This window comes from Nycticebus coucang, chromosome 10 (genome assembly GCF_027406575.1).
Source record: "Nycticebus coucang isolate mNycCou1 chromosome 10, mNycCou1.pri, whole genome shotgun sequence".
Classification (NCBI taxonomy): Eukaryota; Metazoa; Chordata; class Mammalia; order Primates; family Lorisidae; genus Nycticebus; species Nycticebus coucang.
Window position 1 is genome coordinate 106,211,875 of NC_069789.1, and position 23,723 is coordinate 106,235,597.

The window sequence follows — 23,723 nt, forward strand, 5'->3', positions numbered from 1 at the left end:
TCTTGGGCTTAGGGGATTCTCTCGCTTCAGCCTCCCGAGTAGCTGGGACTACAGGCACCTGCCACAACGCCCAGCTATTTTTTGTTGCAGTTTAGCCTGGGGCAGATTCGAATCTGCCACCCTCGGTATGTGGAGCCAGCGCCCTACTCACTGAGCCACAGGCACCACCCGTGCTAGATCCCATCTTTACAAAAAAAAAAATTTTTTTTTCTTTTTGAGATAGAGTCTCACTTTGTCACTCTTGGTAAAGTGCTGTGCCATCACAGCTCACAGCAACCTCAGACTCTTGGGTTCTAGCGATTCTCTTGCCTCAGCCTCCCAAGTAGCTGGGACTACAGGCACCCACCACAACAGCTGGCTATTTTTTGGTTGTAGTTGTCATTGTTGTTTGGCAGACCCGGGCTGGGTTCAAACCTGCCAGCTCTGGTGTATGTGGCTGGCATCCTCGCCACTGAACTACAGGCACTGAGCCTACAAAAAAATTTTTTTAATTAGCTAGGCATAGTAGTGCAAGCCTGTAGTCCCAGCTACTCCAAAAGCTGATGCAGGAAGATTGTTTGAGCCCAGAAGTTTGAGATTACTGTGAGCAAGGGCCTGCCTCAACAATAAACAAAAACATAAAAAATAAGTGAAAGCACTGTATGAAGAATGATCACAGTAAATACTTACAGAAGTCAGACCATAAGAAAACATACTTGGAGGGTGGCGCCTATGGCTCAGTGAGTAGAGCGTTGGCCCCATATACCGGAGGTTCAAAGCCAGCCCCAGCAAAAAACTGCAAAAAAAAAAGAAGAAAATAGGCTCGATGCCTGTGGCTCAAGTGGCTAAGGCGCCAGCCACTTACACCTGAGCTGGCGGGTTCGAATCCAGCCTGGGCCCGCCAAATGACAATGATGGCTGCAACCAAAAAATAGCCAGGTGTTGTGGCGGGCGCCTGTAGTCCCAGCTGCTTGGGAGGTGGAGGCAGGAGAATGGTTTGAGCCCAGGAGTTTGAGGTTGCTGTGAAATGTGATGGATGCCACGGCACTCTACCCAGGGTGACAGCTTGAGGCTCTATCTCAAAAAAAAAAAAAATAAATAAATATATATATATATATATATATATATATATATATACATACTTGGAGGGTAGTGCCTGTGGCTCAGTGAGTAAAGCGCCAGCCCCATATACCGAAGGTGGCGGGTTCGGACCGAGCCCCGGCCAAACTGCAACAAAAAATAGCTGGGCATTGTGGCGGGCGCCTGTAGTCCCAGCTACTCGGGAGGCTGAGGCAGGAGAATCACCTAAGCCCAAGAGCTGGAGGTTGCTGTGAGCTGTGACACCATGGTACTCTGTCTCTAAAAAAAAAAAGAAAGAAAGAAAGAAAGAAAGAAAACATACTTGCTAACGTCAGAGTGGACAGCACTGGCCCTCCCCATCCCCATACTCACTCACCCTTCTGCCTCCAGACCCAAATCCTGAGTCAGCAGCAGGAAGCCAGGCAGCTGTGGGGAAACTCAGAGCATTTCATTGAAGAAGTGAGGTTCATAGAGCTGGCCTCCCCATGCCTCTACTCCTCTGCAAATGATGGCACTAGATTCCTTTTTCCTTTCTTTTCTCTTTTTTGAAACAGAGACTCACTTTGTCACCCTCGGTAGAGTGCTGCAACCTCAAACTCTTGCCTCAGGCTCGGCAACTGTAGCACAGTGGTTACAGCCACCAGCCACATACACTGAGGCTGGCCAGCTAAACAACAATGACAACTGCAACAAAAAAATAGCCGGGCGTTGTGGTAGGCACCTGTAGTCCCAGCCACTTGGGAGGCTGAAGCAAGAAAATCGCTTAAGCTCAAGAGTTGGAGGTTGCTGTGAACTGTGATGTCACAGCACTCTACCAAGGGTGATGTAGTGAGACTTTGTCTAGAAAAAACAAAAACAAAAACAAAAACCTCTTGCCTCAGCCTCCCAAGTAGCTGGAACTGTAGGTGCCCATCATAATGCCAGGCTATTTGTAGAGACAGGGCCTTGCTTTAGCTTGGGCTGGTCTTGAACTCCTGAGCTCAGGCAATCTACCTGCCTCGGCCTCCCAGAGTACTAGGATTACAGGCATGAGCCACTGCTTTCAGCGCACTAAAAGTGATTTCTTTCTCTTCCCCTCATTTTTCTGTCATTTTTGAATCATCTATAAGTTGCTTTATTTATATTTATTTATTCTTTTTTGTTTTTTTTGTAGAGACAGAGTCTCACTTTATGGCCCTTGGTAGAGTGCCGTGGCCTCACACAGCTCACAGCAACCTCCAACTCCTGGGTTTAAGCGATTCTCTTGCCTCAGCCTCCCGAGTAGCTGGGACTACAGGCGCCCGCCACAACACCCGGCTATCTTTTGGTTGCAGTTCAGTAGGGGCCGGGTTTGAACCCGCCACCCTCGGTATATGGGGCCGGCGCCCTACCGACTGAGCCACAGGCACCACCCTATATTTATTTATTCTTATAAAATATATTTATTCTTATAATGAATAAATATGTGTGTATGTATATATATATATATATATTTTTTTTTTAAATAAGCTACATAGCCTGGGTCTGTCTGAATTCTTAACTTCTAGGAAACAGGGAGTAAGTCAGGTAGAGCAATGGGTACTGGGGGATGAGAGTGGGTTTTTCAGGACAAATGACTTCTGAGGGAGGCTCGGGGCCCAGTGTTCCCACCCTTGCTGCTCCATGTTCTGCCACTGTCACTGCAGTCTGTAAGCCTGATCCCCTGGGGAATACAAAACACTAGTTGCGGACCCAACCTTGATTCCTCCCATGTGTCCCTATTCCTTTGTTTCCTAGGAAGCCGCCAGGGCCCCTACGTAGGCCCCACTGAGAGAGAAGAACCAACAGAAGGAGATGCAGCTGGGGAAGCTGGTAAGTGGGGGCTCCTGAGAGCCGCCAGCCATTCTCTCACTCCCGCCGAGCCTGGCAGGCCCTGCACAGTGGCCCCTGGCTGGTGCTGCATACCCTAACATTTAGCAAAGAGCATACAAGTAAGCATATACCCTTGAGCAATTGCTCAACTATTTGGAGCCAGTATTGTAAGCCTGTGTCTGTCCCCTTTTTAAGAAGTCAAAAATTTTCGTGCACCTGTGATGTGCAAGGCCAGAAGTTCCTAAACCAGGGGAAAGAACTGGCAGTTATCAGACATTTACTATGCACTGGCCTTCCTTTCCACCTTCCCATATTGTAACTTGTTTAGCCCACGAACCACGCAGAAAACTTAAAACTATCTATAATACAGGCAATCCTGAGATAAGTATCCCCAACACACTGAGGGAGCCAAGAAGAGGAATAAATAAATCATTCTACACAGGAAAGAGAAATTTGATTTGGGCCTTGAGAAATGAGTAGGAGTTTGATAAGAAGAGCTGCAGAAGAATAGCGTTCCATAAAGAGGGAACAGTATATGATAAGGCATCAGGAAATAAGAATCCAAGCCAGGTGCTGCAGCTCAAGCCTATAATCCCAGCATTCTGGGAGGCAGAGGCAGGTGGATCCCTTGAGCTCAGGAGTTGGAGACCAGCCTGAGCAAGAACAAGATCCTGTCTCAAAAAATAGAAAAACTAGCCAGTTATTGTGGCAGGCGCCTGTAATCTCAGCTACTCCAGAGGCTGAGGCAAGAGGATCACCTGAGCCCAGAAGTTTGAGGTTGTTGTGATCTATGACTCCGCAGCCCTCTACCCAGGGTAAAAGTGAGACTCTAGTCTCAAGAAAAAAAGAAAAAAGGCCCGGCAGGGTGGCTCACGGCTGTAATCTTAGCACTCTGGGAGGCCGAGGTTGGTGGATTGCCTGAGTTCACAGGTTCAAGATCAGCCTGAGTCAGAGGGAGACCTCATCTCTAAAAATAGGTGGGCATCGTGCACATGTAGTCCCAGCTACTCAGAAGCTGAGGCAAGAGAATTGCTTGAGCCCAAGAGTTTGAGGTTGCTATGAGCTGTGTCGTCATGGCACTCTACCAAGGGCAACAAAGTAAGACTCTGTCTCAGAAACAAACCAAAAAAAAAAAAAAAAAAAAACGAGAGAAAGGAAGGAAGGGAGGCAGGGAGGGAGGAAGGAAAGAGGGAAGGAGTGAGGGAGGGAAGGAAGGAAGGAAGGGAGTGAGTGAGTGAGTACTAGAGAAGGCCAGTATCTAGAGTGTCTGAAACACCTATAGGAGAACATGAAGGGCCCCACAAGGTATCAGACCTGACCCTGCAGGCAGAAGAAGCCATGGAAGGTGTGTGCAGGTTCAGTGCCTTCCCCACCTCTGATTCCAGCCCCCAGGACTGGAGCCAACACTGCCTCTGGCTTGTTTCTCTTCCAACCACCTGTGAGTGAAGATGCTCCCCAGCTCCCAATGCACCTGTGAGGCAGGAGTGGGGCACTCGGGGGCTATGAGCCCCTCCGCTCCTGCCCAGGCAGCATCAGGTGCAGGGAGGGTACACCCTTCATCCCAGGCTCCTAAAAAGAGATTAGATTCTGCAGAGAGGGTGGGAAGCACCTCACCAGGGACTAAGATCAGAAAAGGATGGCTCAGTGCCTGTAGCACAGTGGTTACAGTGCCAGCCACATACACCGGGGTTGGCTGATTCAAACCTGGCGCTGGCCTGCTAACCAACAATGACAACTGCAACCAAAAAATAGCCAGGCATTGTGGCAGGTACCTGTAGTCCCGGCTACTTGGGAGGCTAGGGCAAGAGAACTGCTTAAGCCCAAGAGTTGGATGTGGCTGTCATCTGTGACACCACAGCACTCTACCCAGGGCAACATGCTGAGAAAGAAAGAAAAGGAGGCAGCATCCCCTCTGAAAATAAGCCTCCCAAAGCTTCTCCTCCAGTCAGATGCACATGGTGCCTTACAGCCTTTACTCACTGACCATCAGTTGGGTGGAGGTGGGCAACATAAGTGTGTGTGACACGTCTGTGTGACTCTGCTCTCACTGCAAAGTGCACCTCTGGGTGGGCAGCCCAGGCATGGAGGGAGCAGCACCACTGTCAGGAGACCCGGGCTCCATTCCTGGTCTTGCCCATGACTCACAGGCTACCATGTCTCGGACCCTGGCAGGGCCCCCTTGCTGTCTCTGTGAAATGGGTTGAGACTGTGATCTGGAGGTCCCTGCTAGCCCCACTCTGCAGTCTATCCTCCCATCGCGCCAAGTCATTAGCTCTCAGAGGGCAGGAAGCACGTTTGTTTGTCTCAGACCATATCCAGCTTGAAAACATACAGCTGTGGCCCCATTATTTTAGTAGTTGGTGATTTGGGGAAAGGGATGATGGCCAGTCACCCCAGTGCCCTCAGATAACACTTCTCTCTGGAGAGCTTAGAGGAAGGAGATTCCCACAGCCTCCCTCAACTCCCACTCTTCAAAGAGAAGAGTGGACAGGTCCTGGCATTCACAGCCACAGCCAACCACTGCCTTCCCTGCAGCCCTATCATTCCACCCCCAGGGGTCCTGGCCCCACCACAACCCAGACACCCATTGAGCTGTGGGTTTGCAACACAGCCCTGGAAAGTAAGGTCTCTTCCCATTCAGGACGTGAGCTTGGATGTCAGAGACCTAAACAGCTTTGTTGTTTTTCTACTTTTTTCCCTCTTCAAGTAAACTTGTATATGTCAATAAACAGAGAAAAACACGCACACAGAGACACAAATTTCTCAACTCTCTTGTAGCTTGTTGTGGCTCTTGCCAGCAAAAACAAGTTAAGCTTCCTGGCCTCGGTTATGTAAGCAGTGAACCAGCTGCCAGGCCTGCCAAGGAGGACACAGGCTTAGCTCGTGCCTGCTAATCCCAGCCCAATGCCTACCTCTGAGCAGGGACAGCTGGTGGCACAGGATGGCCTCCAGCTTCACCCAGCCACTCAGTCACAGAGGCACAGAGTTTCAGATGGGGTCAAGGGGGACCAAAGGTCCTTTCTCAGCAGTAAAGGCCTTGATCTGAAAGGAGGGAGTGTTGAGAGGTCTCCAGGAGAAGAATGTGGGAGCTGCAGGTCCAAGTGGTAGGCAGAATTTGGACCCACAGGTGCCAGGACAAGGCCCCTGTGTTCTCAGGCACCTATCTCGCATTCTCCACCCACAGACTGAAACTGTCTTCCAGCTGTGGATGCAACAGTAATCACAGCAATCATCAACGGTTAGGACACTCACCCTGTGCCATGAGCACTCAGCCCCTCACAACAGCCCTGTTAGAGAGGGAGTCCTGTCTCCTTTCACTGTTGAGGCAACAGAGGTCAGAGAAGTTAAGGAACTTGCCCAGATTCACACTGCAAGGAAGTGAGGGAGTCTGCTGGGATCCAAGGCCCCTCTCTCCCTGGCCCAGGTGCCTTTCGGAGCTGTGTCCTCTGCTCTTCTTCTCTGGGTCACCCCCACCCCTTCCCAGAGGCCTGGGAAAGTGAACTCTAAGGTTTGAGGGGTAAAGATTAGTTGGCCTCCTCCTCGTAGCTGCTGAGCCTAGAAGGACCTGAGTGTCTCTTAAGTCAGCAGTCGCACCCTTGACCTCTGTCCCTCTCCTCATAGCAGCAGCATCTGTGTGTTATAGCTTAACAGTGTCTCCCCACTGACCCTGAATCCCACAGTGTCCCCAGATCACCATGCTGCCTGGGCCCACTCTCTTCTCCCTAACTTCCCGAGGGTGCCCTGAGTACCCCAAGCTTGCGGACTCAGCTCCCAGCACCCTCTCCTCGGGTCATGAGCTCTGGCTGGCAACCCATGGCCCTCCTCTCCCGCTAATGTATTTGTACTTCTTGTACCTGCTTGTATTTGTCTTGTATTTGGCAGGGTCATGTTTACCTTGGCTCAGCCTTCCTCCCCATCCACACCACAGTCTATACACCACTGGGAGGCTCCTTTGGACCCATAAAAAGGTAATGCTGGATGCTGACTCAGAGACCAGCACTTGTGACCAGCTCCTACCGAAGAAAACACTTATCCCTCCCCCAGTACCTCAGAGACAATTACCTGCCCGGCCCAGGGAGGTCTAGCCTGGGTCACCTCTCAGAGATTATAAACTAATTAGAGGAAAAGATAACTAAGGTGGGCAAATAATCCCACCCCCCACCTCCACCTGATACCAGGAACAGACCCAGACGTCAGAGATTAACGGCAGGATTGAGCAGGTCTGACATGAAAGGCACTGACCCCACAGAGGGACACACACAGAACTTTGGCCCAGACAGCGTAGTGAGGAGGAGCTCCAACCAGGGGCAGGGCCAAGATAAGGAGATAAATCACTGATTCAGGGCTGTAGGGCCTGAATCAGGCCAACATGTTCCTTCTTGTGGACCAGGAGAACTAAGACCCAGAAGCCGGGCAGGCAGCACATGGTGCACCAGGGCTAGAGCCCAGATCTCTGGGACCCTTGGTCCCCATGGACTGTGCAGCCCTCTGCCTGTCGCCCCATCTCTGCAGGTGGCCTAGGAGGCTAACGGGGAGCCTGACCTGAAGTCAGAGCTTTTTATGTGCTTCTGCAAGGTGGGGAAGCCAGTGAGAAGAAGGAATCTGATATCTTCCCCACTATCCCATCCCAAACCACATCTACCACCACCACCCTGCCCCTCAGTTCTCCTCCCTGCCTGTTTAGACAAGAGGAAGCGGGGTGGCGCCTGTGGCTCAGTGAGTAGGGCGCCGGCCCCATATGCCGAGGGTGGTGGGTTCAAACCCAGCCCCAGCCAAACTGCAACCAAAAAAAAAATAGCCAGGTGTTGTGGCGAGCGCCTGTAGTCCCAGCTGCTCAGGAGGCTGAGGCAAGAGAATCGCGTAAGCCCAAGAGTTAGAGGTTGCTGTGAGCAGTGTGACGCCACGGCACTCTACCCGAGGGCGGTACAGTGAGACTCTGTCTCTACAAAAAAAAAAAAAAAGACAAGAGGAAGCGAAGCGGCAAGATTTTAAACATCTAGGTGGGGTGTGGCAGAGAGATTAAGAGGGGCTGAGAGAGACTTGTGAGATGGGGCAGTTCCCTTCTTACCCTGTGTGGTGGCTCCCTGTGCCCTCAGTTTGTGAAAACTCATCAAGTGTCAGACCTCTATAGCCTGTACTTCCTGTGGGTATGGTCACTGCCAAAGCACTTTCCACGCAAGCCCCAAAGTCCCTACTCCTGCATCCCTGCCACTGCTGAGCTCAAGCCATCCCACTCCCCACCCCCACGTGCCTAGAGCTTGTGTGCACACATGCACACTCACGCACACACTGTTACAGCCCTCTCTGCCTCCCATCTCAAAAAAACAAAACAAAACAAAACCTTGAGTCTGCACTATTGAACTGTATGCTTTAAAATGGTTAAGATGGCAAATTTTACCACTTTTTGGAAAAATAGCTTGCTTAGTCCAAGTGCTCACTACATACCAGCTTGACCTTCCCAAATGTCTGACAGAAGAGGAGGTTGAGCTTATATAGATAATTAGGGGTAAGCCTGGATTCAATCCAGTTAATTGGGCCTCAGAATTTGTGCTTTTAACTATTCACTATGCCAAGAAGCAGTATAAGCCCCCAAGTATACAGGAATTGGGTAGTTTTTTTTTTTTTGGCCAGGGCTGGGTTTGAACCCGCCACCTCTGGCATATGGGACCGGCGCCCTACTCCTTGAGCCACAGGCGCCGCCCAAGAATTGGGTAGGTTTTTTTTTTTTTTTCCTTTTTTTTTTTGGTAGAGACAGAGTCTCACTTTATGGACCTCGGTAGAGTGCCGTGGCCTCACCCAGCTCACAGCAACCTCCAACTCCTGAGCTTCAGCGATTCTCTTGCCTCAGCCTCCCGAGTAGCTGGGACTACAGGCGCTTGCCACAACGCCCAGCCATTTTTTGGTTGCAGTCCAGCCGGGGCCGGGTTTGAACCCGCCACCCTTGGTATATGGGGCCGGCGCCTTACCAACTGAGCCACAGGCGCCGCCCAGAATTGGGTAGGTTTTAATGGTAACGTTTTTATAGCAACCTCAAAGTCTTGGGCTCAAGCAATCCTCCTGCCTCAGCCTCCCGAGCAGCTGCGACTATAGGTACCAGCCACCATGCCTGGCTAATTTTTCCCTTTTTAATAGATATGGGGGTCTCACTGGTACTCCTAAGTTCAAGGGATCCTCCTGCCTGGACCTCCCAGAGTGTTAGGATTACAGGCATGGGCTGCTGTGCCCAGCTTAAAGGTAACCTTTTAAATGAGTGGAGAAAAGATGGATTGTTCAATAAACTGTAAAAGGATGTCAAGGTACGACTGGGAAAAAAAAGGTGGGGTCAGGCCTCGTGTGGTGGCTAACGCCTGTAAGCCTAGCACTCTGGGAGGCTGAGGGATAGCTTCAGCTCACGAGTTCAAAACCAGCCTGAGCAAAAGTGAGACCCCCCTCTCTACTAAAAATATACTAAAAATAGAAAAACTGGGGCGGCGCCTGTGGCTCAGTCTGTAGGGCGCCGGCCCCATATGCCGAGGGTGGTGGGTTCAAACCCGGCCCCGGCCAAACTGCAACCAAAAAATAGCTGGGCGTTGTGGCGGGCACCTGTAGTCCCAGCTACTCGGGAGGCTGAGGCAAGAGAATTGCTTAAGCCCAGGAGTTGGAGGTTGCTGTGAGCTGTGTGATGCCATGGGACTCTACCCAGGGCCATAAACTAAGACTCTGTCTCTACAAAAAAATAAAAAATAAAAATAGAAAAACTGAGGCAAGAGGATCACTTGAGCCCAAGAGTCGGAGGTTGCTGTGAGCTATGATGCCACCGCACTCTACCCAGGGAAACAGCTTGAGACTTAGTTTCAAAAAAAAGTTGGGTCAGACCTCCAGGATAAATTTAAAACGGATCAAATATTTAAATGTGTATAATTCTTAAAAGTACCAGAAAAAATGGAGAATCTTTTCAAGTAATATTGGCATGGGGAAGATCTTATTAAATATGACATAAAGCCTAGAATCTATAAAAAAAAAAAAGACTAATATATTCAACTACAGTAAAACAAAACAAAATCTGCACAGCAAAAACCATCCTCCCACTACTAAAAACAAAAGTCAAAAGATAAATAATAAACTGGAAAAATATATAACTCATATCACAGGGTACTTGACTCCTTAATATATTAAGAGCTCCTATAAACGATCAGATCAATGGCCTAATAAAAAGTGAGCAGGGTGGCTCCTATGGCTCAGTGGGTAGGGCGCTGGCCCCATATACTAAGGGTGGCGGGTTCGAACCCGACCCTGGCCAAACTGCAACAAAAAAGTAGCCGGGCATTGTGGCCAGCACATGTAGTCCCAGCTACTCAGGAGGCTGAGGCAAGAGAATTGCCTAAGCCCAGGAGTTGGAGGTTGCTGTAAGCTGTGTGATGCCACAGCACTCTACCGAGGGCAATAAAGTGAGACTCTGTCTCTACAAAAAAAAAAAAAAAAAAGAGTGAGCACTGAGGGCGGCGCCTGTCCCTCAGCGACCCCATATACCAAAGGTGGTGGGTTCAAACCCGGCCCCAGCCAAACTGCAACAAAAAAATAGCCAGGCATTGTGGCAGACGCCTGTAGTCCCGGCTACTTAGAAAGCTGAGGCAAGGGCGGCGCCTGTGGCTCAAAGGAGTAGGGCACCGGCCCCATATACCGGAGGTGGCGGGTTCAGCCCAGCCCCTGCCAAAAACTGCAAAAAAAAAGAAAGCTGAGGCAAGAGAATCGCCTAAGCCCAGGAGCTGGAGGTTGCTGTGAGCTGTGACGCCAGAGCACTCTACCGAGGGCGACAAAGTGAAACTCTGTCTCTAAAGGAAATAAAAAAGAGTGAGCAATGAACATGAGCAGACAGGTCATAAGAAATAGATTATGCAAGCTACTCGGGAGGCTGAGGCAAGAGAATCGCTTAAGCCCAGGAGTTGGAGGTTGCTGTGAGCTGTGTGACGCAACGGCACTCTGCCGAGGGCCATAAAGTGAGACCCTGTCTCTACAAAAAAAGAAAAAAAAAGAAATAGATTATGCAAATGGAAAAATCTACACTATCTCACTCAGATAAGATAAATACAGATTGGCTCGGCGCCTGTGGCTCAAGCAACTAAGGCGCCAGCCACATACACCTGAGCTGGCGGGTTCAAATCCAGCCCAGGCCCGCCAAACAACAATGATGGCTGCAACCAAAAAATAGCCAGGCTTTGTGATGGGCGCCTGTAGTCCCAGCTACTTGGGAGGGGGAGGCAGGAGAATCGCTTGAGCCCAGGAGTCGGAGGTTGCTGTGAGCTGTTATGCCACAGTACTCTACCCAGGGCGACAGCTTGAGGCTCTGTCTTAAAAAAAAAAAAAAAAAAAAAAGGTAAGTACAGATTAATTCCACTCAGATACCAGACATCAGATTAATAATACACTATGGTTGGGCGGCGCCTGTGGCTCAAGGAGTAGGGCGCCGGTCCTATATGCCGGAGGTGGCGGGTTCAAACCCAGCCCCGGCCAAAAACCACAAAAAAAAAAAAAAATAATAATACACTATGGCAAGGGTGTGGGGACACAACCAATCCCATATTATTCCTGGAAGTACAGGTGCAACTTCCATTCTCTTGAAAAATGATAAATCACATGACCTTTACCCATCAGTTCCCCTACAAGGAATTTATTCTACAGGTGTATTTGAGGAATATGCAAAGTTCTTCCCCTCAGCACTGTCTGTAATAGTAAGATGGGAATCAACTAAATATCCACCAAAAAGGGATCAGGGGCCTGGCTGTGGCTCATGCCTACAATCCTAGCACCTTGGGAGGTACGGGTGGGAGGATTGCTTGAGGCCAGGAGTATGAGACCAGTGTGAGCAAGAGTGAGACCCTATCTCTACAAAAAATAGAAAAACCATCCTAGTCTATAAGGGGAAAAAGAAAAGAAGAAAAACAGAGAACAAAAATTAGCCAGGCACGGGGGTGGGCACCTATAGTCCCATCTACTTGGGAGGCTGAAGCAAAAAGATCACTTCAGCCCAGGAGTGTGAGGTTGCTGTGAGCTAGGCTGATACCACAGCACTTAATACAGGGCAACAGAGCCAGACCCTGTCTCAAAAACAAACAAAAAGGACCAGGTAAATAAACTCGGTATATTCATATAATTAAATGCTAAAAAGAAAATAAAAGAAGTTCTCTGACGGAAATGAGTGAACTCTTTCCTAGTCCACTAGGTACAGTGGTCATGAGCTCAAGCTCAGGATTTGACATAATCAAGTTCCAGAGCCCTCGCTAAGTCACTCACTAATGTGACCTCAGGCTAGTTACTCTGCCTCTCTAGGCCTCACTTTTCCCATCCATAAATGGAAATAATAATCATAGCCATTGCAAATACTGTTGTGAGGATTACATTCAACGATTAATGTAAACACCATAGTACTATTCTCAGAACATACATAATCTCTCAAAAAATAAGAGCAATAGGCTTGGGGCCTACAGCACAGTGGTTATGGCACCACCCACATGCACCCAGGCTGGCGGGTTCAAACCCAGCCCAGGCCAGCTAAACAACAATGACAACTGCAACAAAAAAATAGCCGGGCATTGTGACAGGCACCTATAGTCCCAGCTGTAGTCCTGGGGCGGAGGCAAGAGAATCACTTAAGCCCAAGAGTTTGAGGTTGCTGTGAGTTCTGATACCATGGCACTCTACTGAGGACGACATAGTGAGACTGTGTCTCAAAAAAAAAAAAAAAAAGAGGGTGGCGCCTGTGGCTCAGTCAGTAAGGCACCGGCCCCATATACCGAGGGTGGTGGGTTCAAACCTGCCCCAGCCAAACTGCAGCCAAACTGCAGCCAAAAAATAGCTGGGTGTTGTGGCGGGTGCCTGTAGTCCCAGCTACTCGGGAGGCTGAGGCAAGAGAATCGCTTAAGCCCAGGAGTTGGAGGTTGCTGTGAGCTGTGTGAGGGCACGGCCCTCTACCGAGGGCCATAAAGTGAGACTCTGTCTCTACAAAAAAAAAAAAAAAAGCGTGATTGTATTATTAGTCCCACTGCACTAGTGCCTCTTTCTCCTTTTCTATAAGAAAATCCTGGGCGGCTCCTGTGGCTCCGCGAGTAGGGCACCGGCCCCATATACTGAGGATGGCAGGTTTAAACCCGGCCCTGGCCAAACTGCAAAAAAAAAAAAAAACTAGCCGGGCATTGTGGCGGGCACCTGTAGTCCCAGCTACTTGGGAGGCTGAGGCAAGAGAATTGCCTAAGCCCAGGAGTTGGAGGTTGCTGTGAGCTGATGCCACGGCACTGTACGGAGGGTGACAACGTGAAACTCTATCTCAAAAAAAAAAAAAAATCCTCATGCAATAGCCTCCCCATCAAAATAGGCTCTTAGGATCAATAATATTCATCAAGCATTCACTCTTTTTTTTTTTAGATTTAAAATGATCTCTTCGCTTTTAATTTCTTAAAAAGCATGTTCACAGCACGCTCTAAGAATGCCACACAGCATGGCATTCACTTTTGTTTGTGAAAAAAAGTATTGTATACTTGCAGGCTTGAAGTGGTGGTCCAAAGGTCCCTTGCCTGGTTAAGTGGGTAGCAAGGAGATAGGCCTGGATTGCCTGCTCCCAAAGCTGCTTTCTCTCTGCTACACCAGCAGCTGCCTCTCTCAGAGACAGAGAAAGCCCATGTGTAGTGATGTATGATTACAAGACATTCCCCTGACAGAGAGTGGAATAAATGGCTATCAGGGTGGGGAAGGACTGTGCCACAGTGCCATGGCTGAAATTATATACCAGGCCCTTTGGTATCTTCAGTACAAAGAATGGGGCAGCGGGAACTTCCTGGGGCAGGAGAGGGCTATAACTGTCACACCAGTAGGTATGGTGCTGGCAAATCTCTATTGTGGACACGGGAAAGACAGAGGATGATGACCTTGCTATACCTGTGCCTTAAGAAGGGTTGGGCTTATTGGCAGAACGTATGATATAGTGGAAAGTGCAGGGTTTGGAGCCCCGTGTCACTTCCTTCCTGTGTGATCTTGATCAACTTAATTAACCTCTCTGAGCCTCAGTTTCCTCTTGCCTACTCAAAAACATCACTTCAGTGATTCTCACCTCTCTCTGTCAATTTTTGGATTTGTACTAATCACTTTCATCAGCATGTCATGCTGATATTCCACTCATCTTGTATTTATTTATTGAGACAGAGTCTCACTTGGTCACCTTCAGTACAGTGCCATGGCGTTATAGATCACAGCAACTTCAAACTCTTGGGCTCAAGCAATTCTCTTATCACAGTCTCCCAAGTGGCTGGGACTACAGGTGCCTGCCACAATGCCCGGCTATTTTTTTTTTTTTGTAGAGACAGAGTCTCACTTTATGGCCCTCGGTAGAGTGACATGGCATCACACAGCTCACAGCAACCTCCAACTCCTGGGCTTAAGCGATTCTCTTGCCTCAGCCTCCCAAGTAGCTGGGAGTACAGGTGCCCGCCACAACACCCAGCTATTTTTTGGTTGCAGTTCAGCCGGGGCCGGGTTTGAACCCGCCACCCTCGGTATATGGGGCCGGTGCCTTACCGACTGAGCCACAGGCGCCGCCCCATGCCCAGCTATTTTTTAGAGACAGGAGCTCCCACTTGCTCAGGCTGGTCTTGAACCTGTGAGCTCAGGCAATCCACCTGCCTTGGCCTCCCAAAGTGCTAGGATTACAGGCATGAGCCACCTGTAATCGTCTGTTGCTGAGGCAAGAGAATTGCTTGAACCCAAGAGTTTGAGGTTGCTATGAAGTATGACACCACATCACTCTACCGAGGGCAACAAGCATGGTGGCTCATGCCTATAATCTCAGCACTTCAAGAGTCCAATGCAGGAGGATCACTTAAGCCCAAGTGTTCAAGACCAGTTTAGCAACATACCAAGACCCACTGTCTTCAAAAAAATTAAAAATTAGAGGGTTGGTGGCACATACCCATAGTCCGAGCCTCTTGGGAAGCTGAGGTGGGAGAATAGCTTAAGACAGGAATTCAAGGTTACAGTGAGCTATGCTCACACCCCTGCACTCCAGCCTGGGTAACAGAGGGAGACCTTGCACAAAAAAAAAAAAAAAGAAAAAGAAACAGTTCCCTTTTGTTGACCCCATTTCTCCAGCCAACAAACAACTCCCTTTCATTATTCCTATTTTTTTTTTTTTCTGTAGAGACAGAGTCTCACTTTATGGCCCTCGGTAGAGTGCCGTGGCCTCACACAGCTCACAGCAACCTCCAACTCCTGGGCTTAAGCGATTCTCTTGCCTCAGCCTCCCGAGTAGCTGGGACTACAGGCGCCCGCCACAACGCCCGGCTATTTTTTGGTTGCAGTTCAGCCGGGGCTGGGTTTGAACCCACCACCCTCGGTATATGGGGCCGGCACCTTACCGACTGAGCCACAGGCACCGCCCTATTCCTTTTTTTTTTTTTTAACCCCACTTATTATCTTTACTCCTCTTCATAGCTAAACTCCTCAAAGTGTGGCCTATACCTACTATCTATGATTTTCTTCCCCCTGTTCTCTCTTGAATCCACCCCTATCAGCCTTTAACTCCTGCTATTTCACCAAAACTCTCACATCAAGGCCACCACCAATGGCCTGCCTGTTGCTAAACCCTCTGGCCAAGTGTCAGTCATCCTTTTCTTAACCTCCCGGCAGCACTTGACACTGGCTGCTCTTTCTCTTGAACACACCGCCCTCATGGAGCTTTCAGGACTCTGACTCTCCCGACCTTTCTCCTTCCCCAGTTCCTCCTCCTCCAGTTTCAGAAGGTTGGTGTGCTCCTTCCTGAGAAAGGAAGAGCCCCTGGGCCTCTTCTCCATCCACATTCTCAAGGTAACTCAGCCACTCTCAAGGCTTGAAATAATATCTACCTGCAGACAGCTCCCAAGTTCATGTGTCAGGCTCATTCCTCATCCCCAAAATCCTGATTCCTGCATCCAGCCCTTACTCAGCTTCTTCCTTACTCTCTTAGCGTCTAACAGACACCTCAGTTTACATGGGTGTCAAACTGCCCTCCAATGCTATTCTGCAGCCCACCATCCAGGCAGTGTGGCCAACACTCCTCTGACCTAAGGTGTCATGAAGAATAAATGAGAACACAGGTGTTAACGGCCTGAACAGTGCAGCTGGCACTCAGTGAATGGTGACAGTTGTCAACCATCACAGAGGGAAGTCCAAAGGGTGCTTCGGGGAAAGGAAGTTGGGAAGCGGAGTCGGAACCAATTCAGAACAGGTGTAGGGAGACAGCCTGGATGCAGGTCCTCAGGAGAACATTGCTGAGGGCAGAGCTGACAAGGGACAGGAGCTAGTGGGGAGGCTGCTGAGGGTGAGCTAAACTCAGGGTGAACCCAGTCAGTGGCATCAAAGCCTCTGACTCTGCTGGAGACTCTTGACCTCTTCAGATCTCGAGGCAAGAGGAAAAGACAAAGAATACAGACTAATTCCAGGAAAGAAACTCCACAGGACCGGCCGGGCGCAGTGGCTCACGCCTGTATTCCTAGCACTCTGGAAGGCCAAGGTGGGTGGACTGCTTGAGCTCAGGAGTTTGAGACCAGCCTGAGCAAAAGCAAGGCCCTATCTCTACTAAAAACAGAAAAACTGGGTGGCGCCCATAGCACAGGTTACGGCGCCAGCCACATGCACCAAGGGTGGCAGGTTCAAACCCAGCCCGGGCCAGCTAAACATCAATGACAACTGCAACCAAAAAATAGCCAGGCATTATGGTGGGCGCCTGTGGTCCCAGCTACTTGGGAGGCTGAGGTAAGAGAACCGCTTAAGCCCAAAGAGGTTGAGATTGACATAGTGAGGCTTTGTCTCAAAATACAGAAAGAAAGAAAGGAAAAGGAAAAGGAAGGAAGGAAGGAAAAAAGAAAGAAAGAAAGACCAAGGCAAGAGGATCTCTTAAGCCCAAGAGTTGGAGGTTGCTGTGAGCTATGATGCCACAGCACTCTACCCAGGAGGACAGCTTGAGACTCTGTCTCAAAAACAAACAAAAAGGGCGGTGCATGGCGGCACCTGTGGCTCAGTCGGTAGGGCGCTGGCCCCATATACTGAGGGCGGGTTCAAACCCGGCCCCGGCCAAACTACAACCAAAAAATAGCCAGGTGTTGCGGCAGGCACCTGTAGTCCCAGCTACTCGGGAAGCTGAGGCAAGAGAATCGCTTAAGCCCAGGAGTTGGAGGTTGCTGTGAGCTGTGTGAGGCCACGGCACTCTACCAAGGGCCATAAAGTGAGACTCTGTCTCCACAAAAAAAAAAAAAAAAAAAGGGCGGCGCTTGTGGCTCAGTGGATAGGGTGCCGGCCCCATATATCAAGGGTGGTGGGTTCAAACCCACCCCAGCCAAACCGCAACAATAACAACAACAACAAAAAAAAAATAGCTAGGCGTTGTGGCAGGTGCCTGTAGTCCGAGCTACTTGGGAGGCTGAGGCAAGAGAATTGCCTAAGCCCGGAGTTGTTGTGAGCTGAGACACCATAGCACTCTACCAAGGGCGACAAAGTGAGACTCTATCTCTACAAAAAATAAACAAAATAAAACTCCACAGGACCTAAGGGATAGAAGCCTTTCTGTACCAACTCCCCCTTAGCACTCAGCATTCAGGGGTCTCTGGTGCGGCAGAGAAACGTTTTAGTTACTTCTCTGTTCAGCTGAAGTAAGAAGGGCTGCAAGGCTGAGGACTTGTGGCCCCAGAGGTACCTCTGAGCTTCTCCAGGGCAGGGACACCCATGTGTCCCCATGGAGCCCTCTACTTCAGAGCAGAATGGACCCTCAGATGGGACAGCCTGCCAAAGAGGACGTAGGGATTTTCCTGTCCAAGACGGGAGTACAGGGAATCCTCAAATATTCTAATATTTCCTTCAGGACTTCACTCAAATATTACCTTCTCCACGAGGCCTTCCCAGCCCCCACCCCAGCAAACACACGGTGCCCATCTCCCTCCCCTGCTTTATTTTTTCTTCTTGGCACTAGTCACTCGCATGCCCTATGTTTAATTTATAGCCTTTAATTGTCTCCGCCATTAGAAGGAAGCTCAAATAAGGAAGCCAGCGATTTATCTGTTTTGTTCACCATTGTATCTCAGAATAGTGCCTAGAACAGAATTGGCTCAAAGTGTCTTTCTGGAATGAATGAACAATTGGCCACAATTATTTAAGTACTTGCTCTATGCTAAGAACTTGTCTAAACACTCTGTTCACTTGATCTTTATAACCACTCTCCAAAGTAGCATAATTTCTTATATTTTCTGGGTTTGGGTCTCAGAGAAATCAAACCACATGCCCAAGGCCACATGGCTTTTCTATGGCAGGGTGAGGTACAGATCCCCTGGCTCTGAAGCCCAAGCCACCTCCTGTACAAAATAAGCTGTGTTCGGAGGGAGGAGTAGGGGGACAGTGGAAAACCTCTGGAGAAAATGGGAGCAGCACAGCCCAGCACAGCCAGGTAGAGGATGGAGATGCTTTGCGACCGCCAATGCAGTAGTCTCTGGCCACATGCGACTGCCAAGCCCTTGAAATGTGATTAGAGGGCGGCGCCTGTGGCTCAGTCGGTAAGGCGCGGGCCCCATATACCGAGGGTGACGGGTTCAAACCCGGCCCCGGCCAAACTGCAACCAAAAAATAGTCGGGCGTTGTGGCGGGTGCCTGTGATCCCAGCTACTCGGAAGCCTGAGGCGGGAGAATCGCTTAAGCCCAGGAGTTGGAGGTTGCTGTGAGCTGTGTGAGGCCACGGCACTCTACCGAGGGCCATAAAGTGAGACTCTGTCTCTACAAAAAAAAAAAAGAAAGAAATGTGATTAGAGCAATTAAGGAACTAAATTTTGGCTTGGCGCCTGTGGCTCAAGCGGCTAAGGCGTCAGCCACATACACCTGAGCTGGTGGGTTCAAATCCAGCCCGGGCCACCAAACAACAATGACGGCTGCAACCAAAAAATAGCCAGGCGTTGTGACAGCTGCCTGTAGTCTCAGCTACTTGGGAGGCGGAGGCAGGAGAATCGCTTTAGCCCGGGAGTTGGAGGTTGCTGTGAGCTGTGATGCCACAGCACTCTACCCAGGGTGACAGCTTGAGGCTCTGTCTCAAAAAAAAAAAAAAAACAGGGGCGGTGCCTGTGGCTCAAAGGGGTAGGACGCCGGCCCCATATGCCAGAGGTGGCGGGTTCAAACCCAGCCCCAGACAAAAACTGCAAAAAAAAAAAAACACTAAACTAAATTTTAGGCCAAGCATGGTGGCTTATGCCTATTATCCTAGCACTCTGGGAGGCCACGGTGGGTGGATTGCCCTGAGTTCACAGGTTTGAGACCAGTCTGAGCCACAGCGAGATCTCATCTCTAAAAATAGCCGGGTGTTGTGGCAGGCGCCTGTAGTTCAAGCTACTAGGGAGGATGAGGCAAGAGAATCACTTCAGCCCAACAGTTGGAGGTTGCTGTGAGCTATGACACTACAGTATTCTATAGAGGGCGACAAAGTGAGACTGTCTCAAAAAAAGAAAAAAGAAAGAAATTAAATAACTAAATTTTTAATTTGATTTAATTTTAACAATTTAAATTTATTTATTTATTTATTTATTTTTTTTTTTTTTGTAGAGACAGAGTCTCACTTTATGGCCCTCGGTAGAGTGCCTCGGCCTCACACAGCTCACAGCAACCTCCAACTCCTGGGCTTAAGCGATTCTCCTGCCTCAGCCTCCCGAGTAGCTAAATTTATTATTTATTAATTTTTTGAGACAGAGTCTCACTCTGTTGCCCTGGGTAGAGTGCTATGGCATCATAGTTCATAACAACCTCAAACTCCTAGGCTCAAGCGATCCTCCTGCCTCAACCTCCCGAGCAGCTGGGACTATAGGCACCCACCATAGTGTCCAGCTAGTTTTTCTATTTTTAGTAGAGACAGGGTCACACTCTGGCTCAGGCTGGTCTTGAATTTCTAAGCTCAAGCAATCTACCCGCCTCAACCTCCCAGAATGCTGAGATTACAGGAGTGAGCCATTGCTCCTGGGCCCTAATTAAATTTAAATGGTCACACATAGGTGGTGCCTGTGGCTCAGTGAGTAGGGCTCTGCTCTATATACCAAGGGTGGTGGGTACGAATCCGGTCCCGGCCAAACTGCAACAAAAAAAATAGCCGGGCGTTGTGGCGGGTGCCTGTAGTCCCAGCTACTTGGGAGGATGAAACAAGACAATTGCCTAAGCCCAAGAGCTGGAGGTTGCTGTGAGCTGTAACGCCACAGCACTCTACCGAGGGCGACAAAATAAGACTCTGTCTCTAAAAATAGTCACACATGGCTAGTGGCTACCATATCACAGTGCACAGCTTCAGTGACAGGAGATGTTCGCTCTGTGTGGGATCGGCCACAGACTCAATCCTAAAAGAAGCCTGAAAAAGGAGACTTGCTCTGTGTCCTACAGGCCTGGTGGGTCAGTGTGGGGCAAAGTAGGGAAGGGTGGATACTCACATCCGTGAGCAGTGAGGGCACTTTATGTGATCCTTGCAAATACCACGTGAAGGGGGTATTTATTCACCCATTTTGCTGAGAGTCCCAGATAAGACAATGCAGTCAGGGTCAGCAAGCCCTGGCATCTCGGTCCTCAAGAAAGGAGCTCCCTGCCTTGAAGCACATCTCCTGCCCCTGGCAGTTTATCCATGGGTAACCGGTAACAAGTTGGCCAGGTCAGAGTCTGGGTTTTCTCAGGATTTACACGCGACTATTTTCAGGCTCCTTTTAGGATTGAGTCTGTGGCTGATCCCACACAGACCTCATAGGCTTTACACAGACAGATTCAACAAATGTTTGTTGGAATGAATAAACGAGGCGCAGAGCCAAAGCAAGGCAGGATCTCGGGTGAGGAAGGGCCCCGTGGGGGAAGGACTTCAATCGGGTCCTCACTCACACGGATCAATTAGAGGGCTTCCAAACATAGCAGGATCTAAGAACCACAAGGGGCAGTTTGTCAAAAAGGACATTTCCCCAGGACCACTGCTCTGTATTTGGGTGGGGACCAAGAACCAGTATTTTTAACAAGCTCTCTCACCCCCAAAACAAATGCCAAATCTGATGCTAGACTCAGAATTATCCTCTGGAGAAACACTGATTTAGGGTGAGGCTAGGAATGCATATAGGTATTAGAGGTGAAAAGAGGTTGCCCTACAGGGTAATTCGTATGTTGAGACAGGACTTTGAGATATTTAAAGGCATTTATACTTGTTTTGCGTATTTTCTAGCATTGCAGAAGTAAGAGGGAACTTGAGTCACCCAACTTCAGGGCTTCCACGCCCAGCACCTGGAGCTGGGAGAAGCCTGAGTCCCAGACAGTCCAGGGCTCCAGACAGCAAGCACACTGAGGAGTCCCGGCCGATCCTGGACACTTGGACAACCACTGATTCCGAGGAAAACCTGCAGCCTGGCTACCTGAACTCCACAACCTCAGAGCCCATGGATTTCCCCACTCGGCCAGCTCCAGCCTCTGCTACCCTCTCTGCTCCTCACTTCTCTAAAATGAAACGTCTCAGTCATTTGCTCCAAGCTTCCTGTACAAGTTCTTAATTTTTACCCTCCAGTTTATGCCTTGAGTGGGTGTGGGAGAGGAGCTGGGTATTTCTACTTCTCTGCGTTTTCCTTCTGAGCTAGGAGAGCTTTCACTTCCTCCCCAGACTCTCACTTCTGCCTTTTGAAGGCTATCCAGGCCACCTTGCCCATCCTTTCTGAGCACCAGAGAAACAGAGAGCTGACCGCAACCAGATGTCTTTGAAGTGCCTTGCAGCCACTCAGGAGCAAAAGGAGATGGCAGTAACAGCAATAACCTCCCTGGGGCAGCAGCCCTAAGGTGCAGTCTGAGCAGCAACAAAGGCAGGCAAGGGAGCTCCCACCAAGGCCTTAAATTACTTGGTCCCCTTCTGTCACCGCCATAGGCAGGCCAGGGCCTCCACTTCCCCTCCCTCAGCCCCTCTGCCCTAGCATTCAGCCAGATGAGGCCCCCAACGACTCCCTCTCTGCCTACTGGTGTAATTCTATATTTGGGAGTCTTAGGTATCCCATCACTGGAGCACACAGCTATGGGAGGGGGAGCCCTCCACCAAAAGGACCTATGACTTCCTGTCCCAACCTCTCTGAACCTCAGTCTCCTCTTCCAAACAAAGTTACATGTAGACACAGTGGAGGATGAGGAAAACATGTGTAAAGACAGGAGGCCTCAGTGGCTGTTACTGGCGGGAGTTACAAATGTATATTCAAAAACGAAATCTCTTTTTCTTTTCCAGTGGAAAAGACTACAACCACCCAGAAAGCGAAGAGACCCTGGGCACGCCAGCCCAGTCTCTAGTTGTAGATTTACCTCCCCAGAGAGAGAGATCAAATGGGGGTTCACCCAGGGCAGGAGCACAGCATCAACCAGGGCTTTGGCCTCTCCAGCCATCTATTCAGTAGCCTGCTGGCTGGTGTTCTGCTGTGTCCTCAAAAAAGTACTCAGACCCTAAAATAACCCTCTAGAGAAGCAGTTGCCCAGCTGCTCCAGAGAGCAGGCATGCAGCCAGAGCCGGTAGAAAGGCCTGACTGCCAGGCCCAGACTACAGTGGCAGGAGCAACAAGCGCCCCACGGCTCTCCCTCCCCCTTCCTCCTCTCCGCTGGAAGGGGAGTCCAGCGCCTGCCAGCCCCAGGAAGTCCCACTCCCTTGCCAGGCTCCCCACTTAGTTAAATTCTCAGGACGGAGCACTCTGCTTGTCCAGCTCTCGTGTCTACTGAAGTGAGCCAGTGCAGAAGGGGAGCCGTGACTCAGCGCCCATGATGTCAGTCCCTCCTCAGTCAGGGCACTGTCAGCACGCACACCCACAAGGGTCTGGGGAGAAAGCAGGTGGCCCCCAAAGCAGAGGGAGAAACCGCCCCAGGCAGGAACACCGCCCTGCTAAGGCCTGCCACCACCCCCCCCCTTAGAGGAATGCAGGGCGCAGTGGGGTAAAGCCTCCTGGGGGCACAGGAAAGGAGACACACCAAGTCCTGTACACAGACGGCAGGGAGCTCCCGGCCAAGTGTGCAGGACGCATTAGAGGACGGAAGAGCGACTGACCACATCCCCACAGCTGGTTCAGCCCTGGGCCAGCCCCTTGTGCCCTCAGGGACCCAAGCTAGCCTCAGTCCTACCTTCTTCCCTCCCTCCAGGCTACCCGCCGTCTGCGGCGATGACAGCGGTTTCCCCACCCCCACCCCCCAACAGGCACCAGCTGCCCCAGCCCTTAGGTGCGCTCGAAGCCCTTACCAAGCTCAGGGCAGTCCTGGACCAGCGCCACCCCCGGGGCGGCCAGCAGGACGGCCAGCAGTGCGCAGTGGACGGCCAGCATGCTTCCTCCTCTGCCAATGTCCCACCGTCCCCAAAAGGCAGACGGGCGGGCGGGCGGGAACCAAGCAGCAGGGGCGGGGCGGCGGGCGGGCTCAAGCCCCAGGGGCAGCCCCCATCGCCACAGACCCCGCGCTTCGCACACACGGAGTGTCCCTCGGCTCCGCGCGCGGCTGTCGGCTCGGCTCGCACTGGGCCCGCTCGGCGTCAGCGCGCCTCCCCGCTCGCACATGACTCAGAGAAGCAGCCGGTCCTGGCAACGCAGGAAAACATTTGAGGAACTTGCGCTGGAGCGTCTTTTGGCTGTCCCAGGGCGCGGTTACGAAAGCCGAGGCGGATGGCGCAATAGCCCCGCTGGCCGGCGGAGTGCAGGGGGAGGCTTCCTGCAGCGTCGCCGCACCTGAGCGCAAGGCAGGGCCCGCGGGCGATACCCGGGCGCCCTTCCCCGCCCCCAGTGCTGTAGACGAGGGAAGGGGATGTTAGCCACCACTGGCTCAGTTTTGATTTTTGGTTTCGT

The 23,723-nt window shown here is 50.6% G+C and overlaps 1 protein-coding gene across 2 annotated transcripts in view; it reads right to left on the bottom strand.

Annotated features, from left to right (window-relative positions):
* Positions 1–23,515, bottom strand: part of IL6R (interleukin 6 receptor) — a 63,712-nt gene extending 40,197 nt beyond the window's left edge. Inside the window, exon 1 of one of the 2 annotated variants that reach the window (XM_053604502.1) lies at positions 23,129–23,515. In XM_053604502.1, coding sequence (XP_053460477.1) covers positions 23,129–23,438 — 310 coding nt within the window. In that variant the 5' untranslated portion in view covers positions 23,439–23,515. Of the gene's footprint in view, positions 1–6,141; positions 6,432–23,128 lie in introns of those variants that run through there. The other variant, XM_053604503.1, reaches the window with a different exon arrangement.
* Positions 23,516–23,723: the final 208 nt, after the last annotated feature.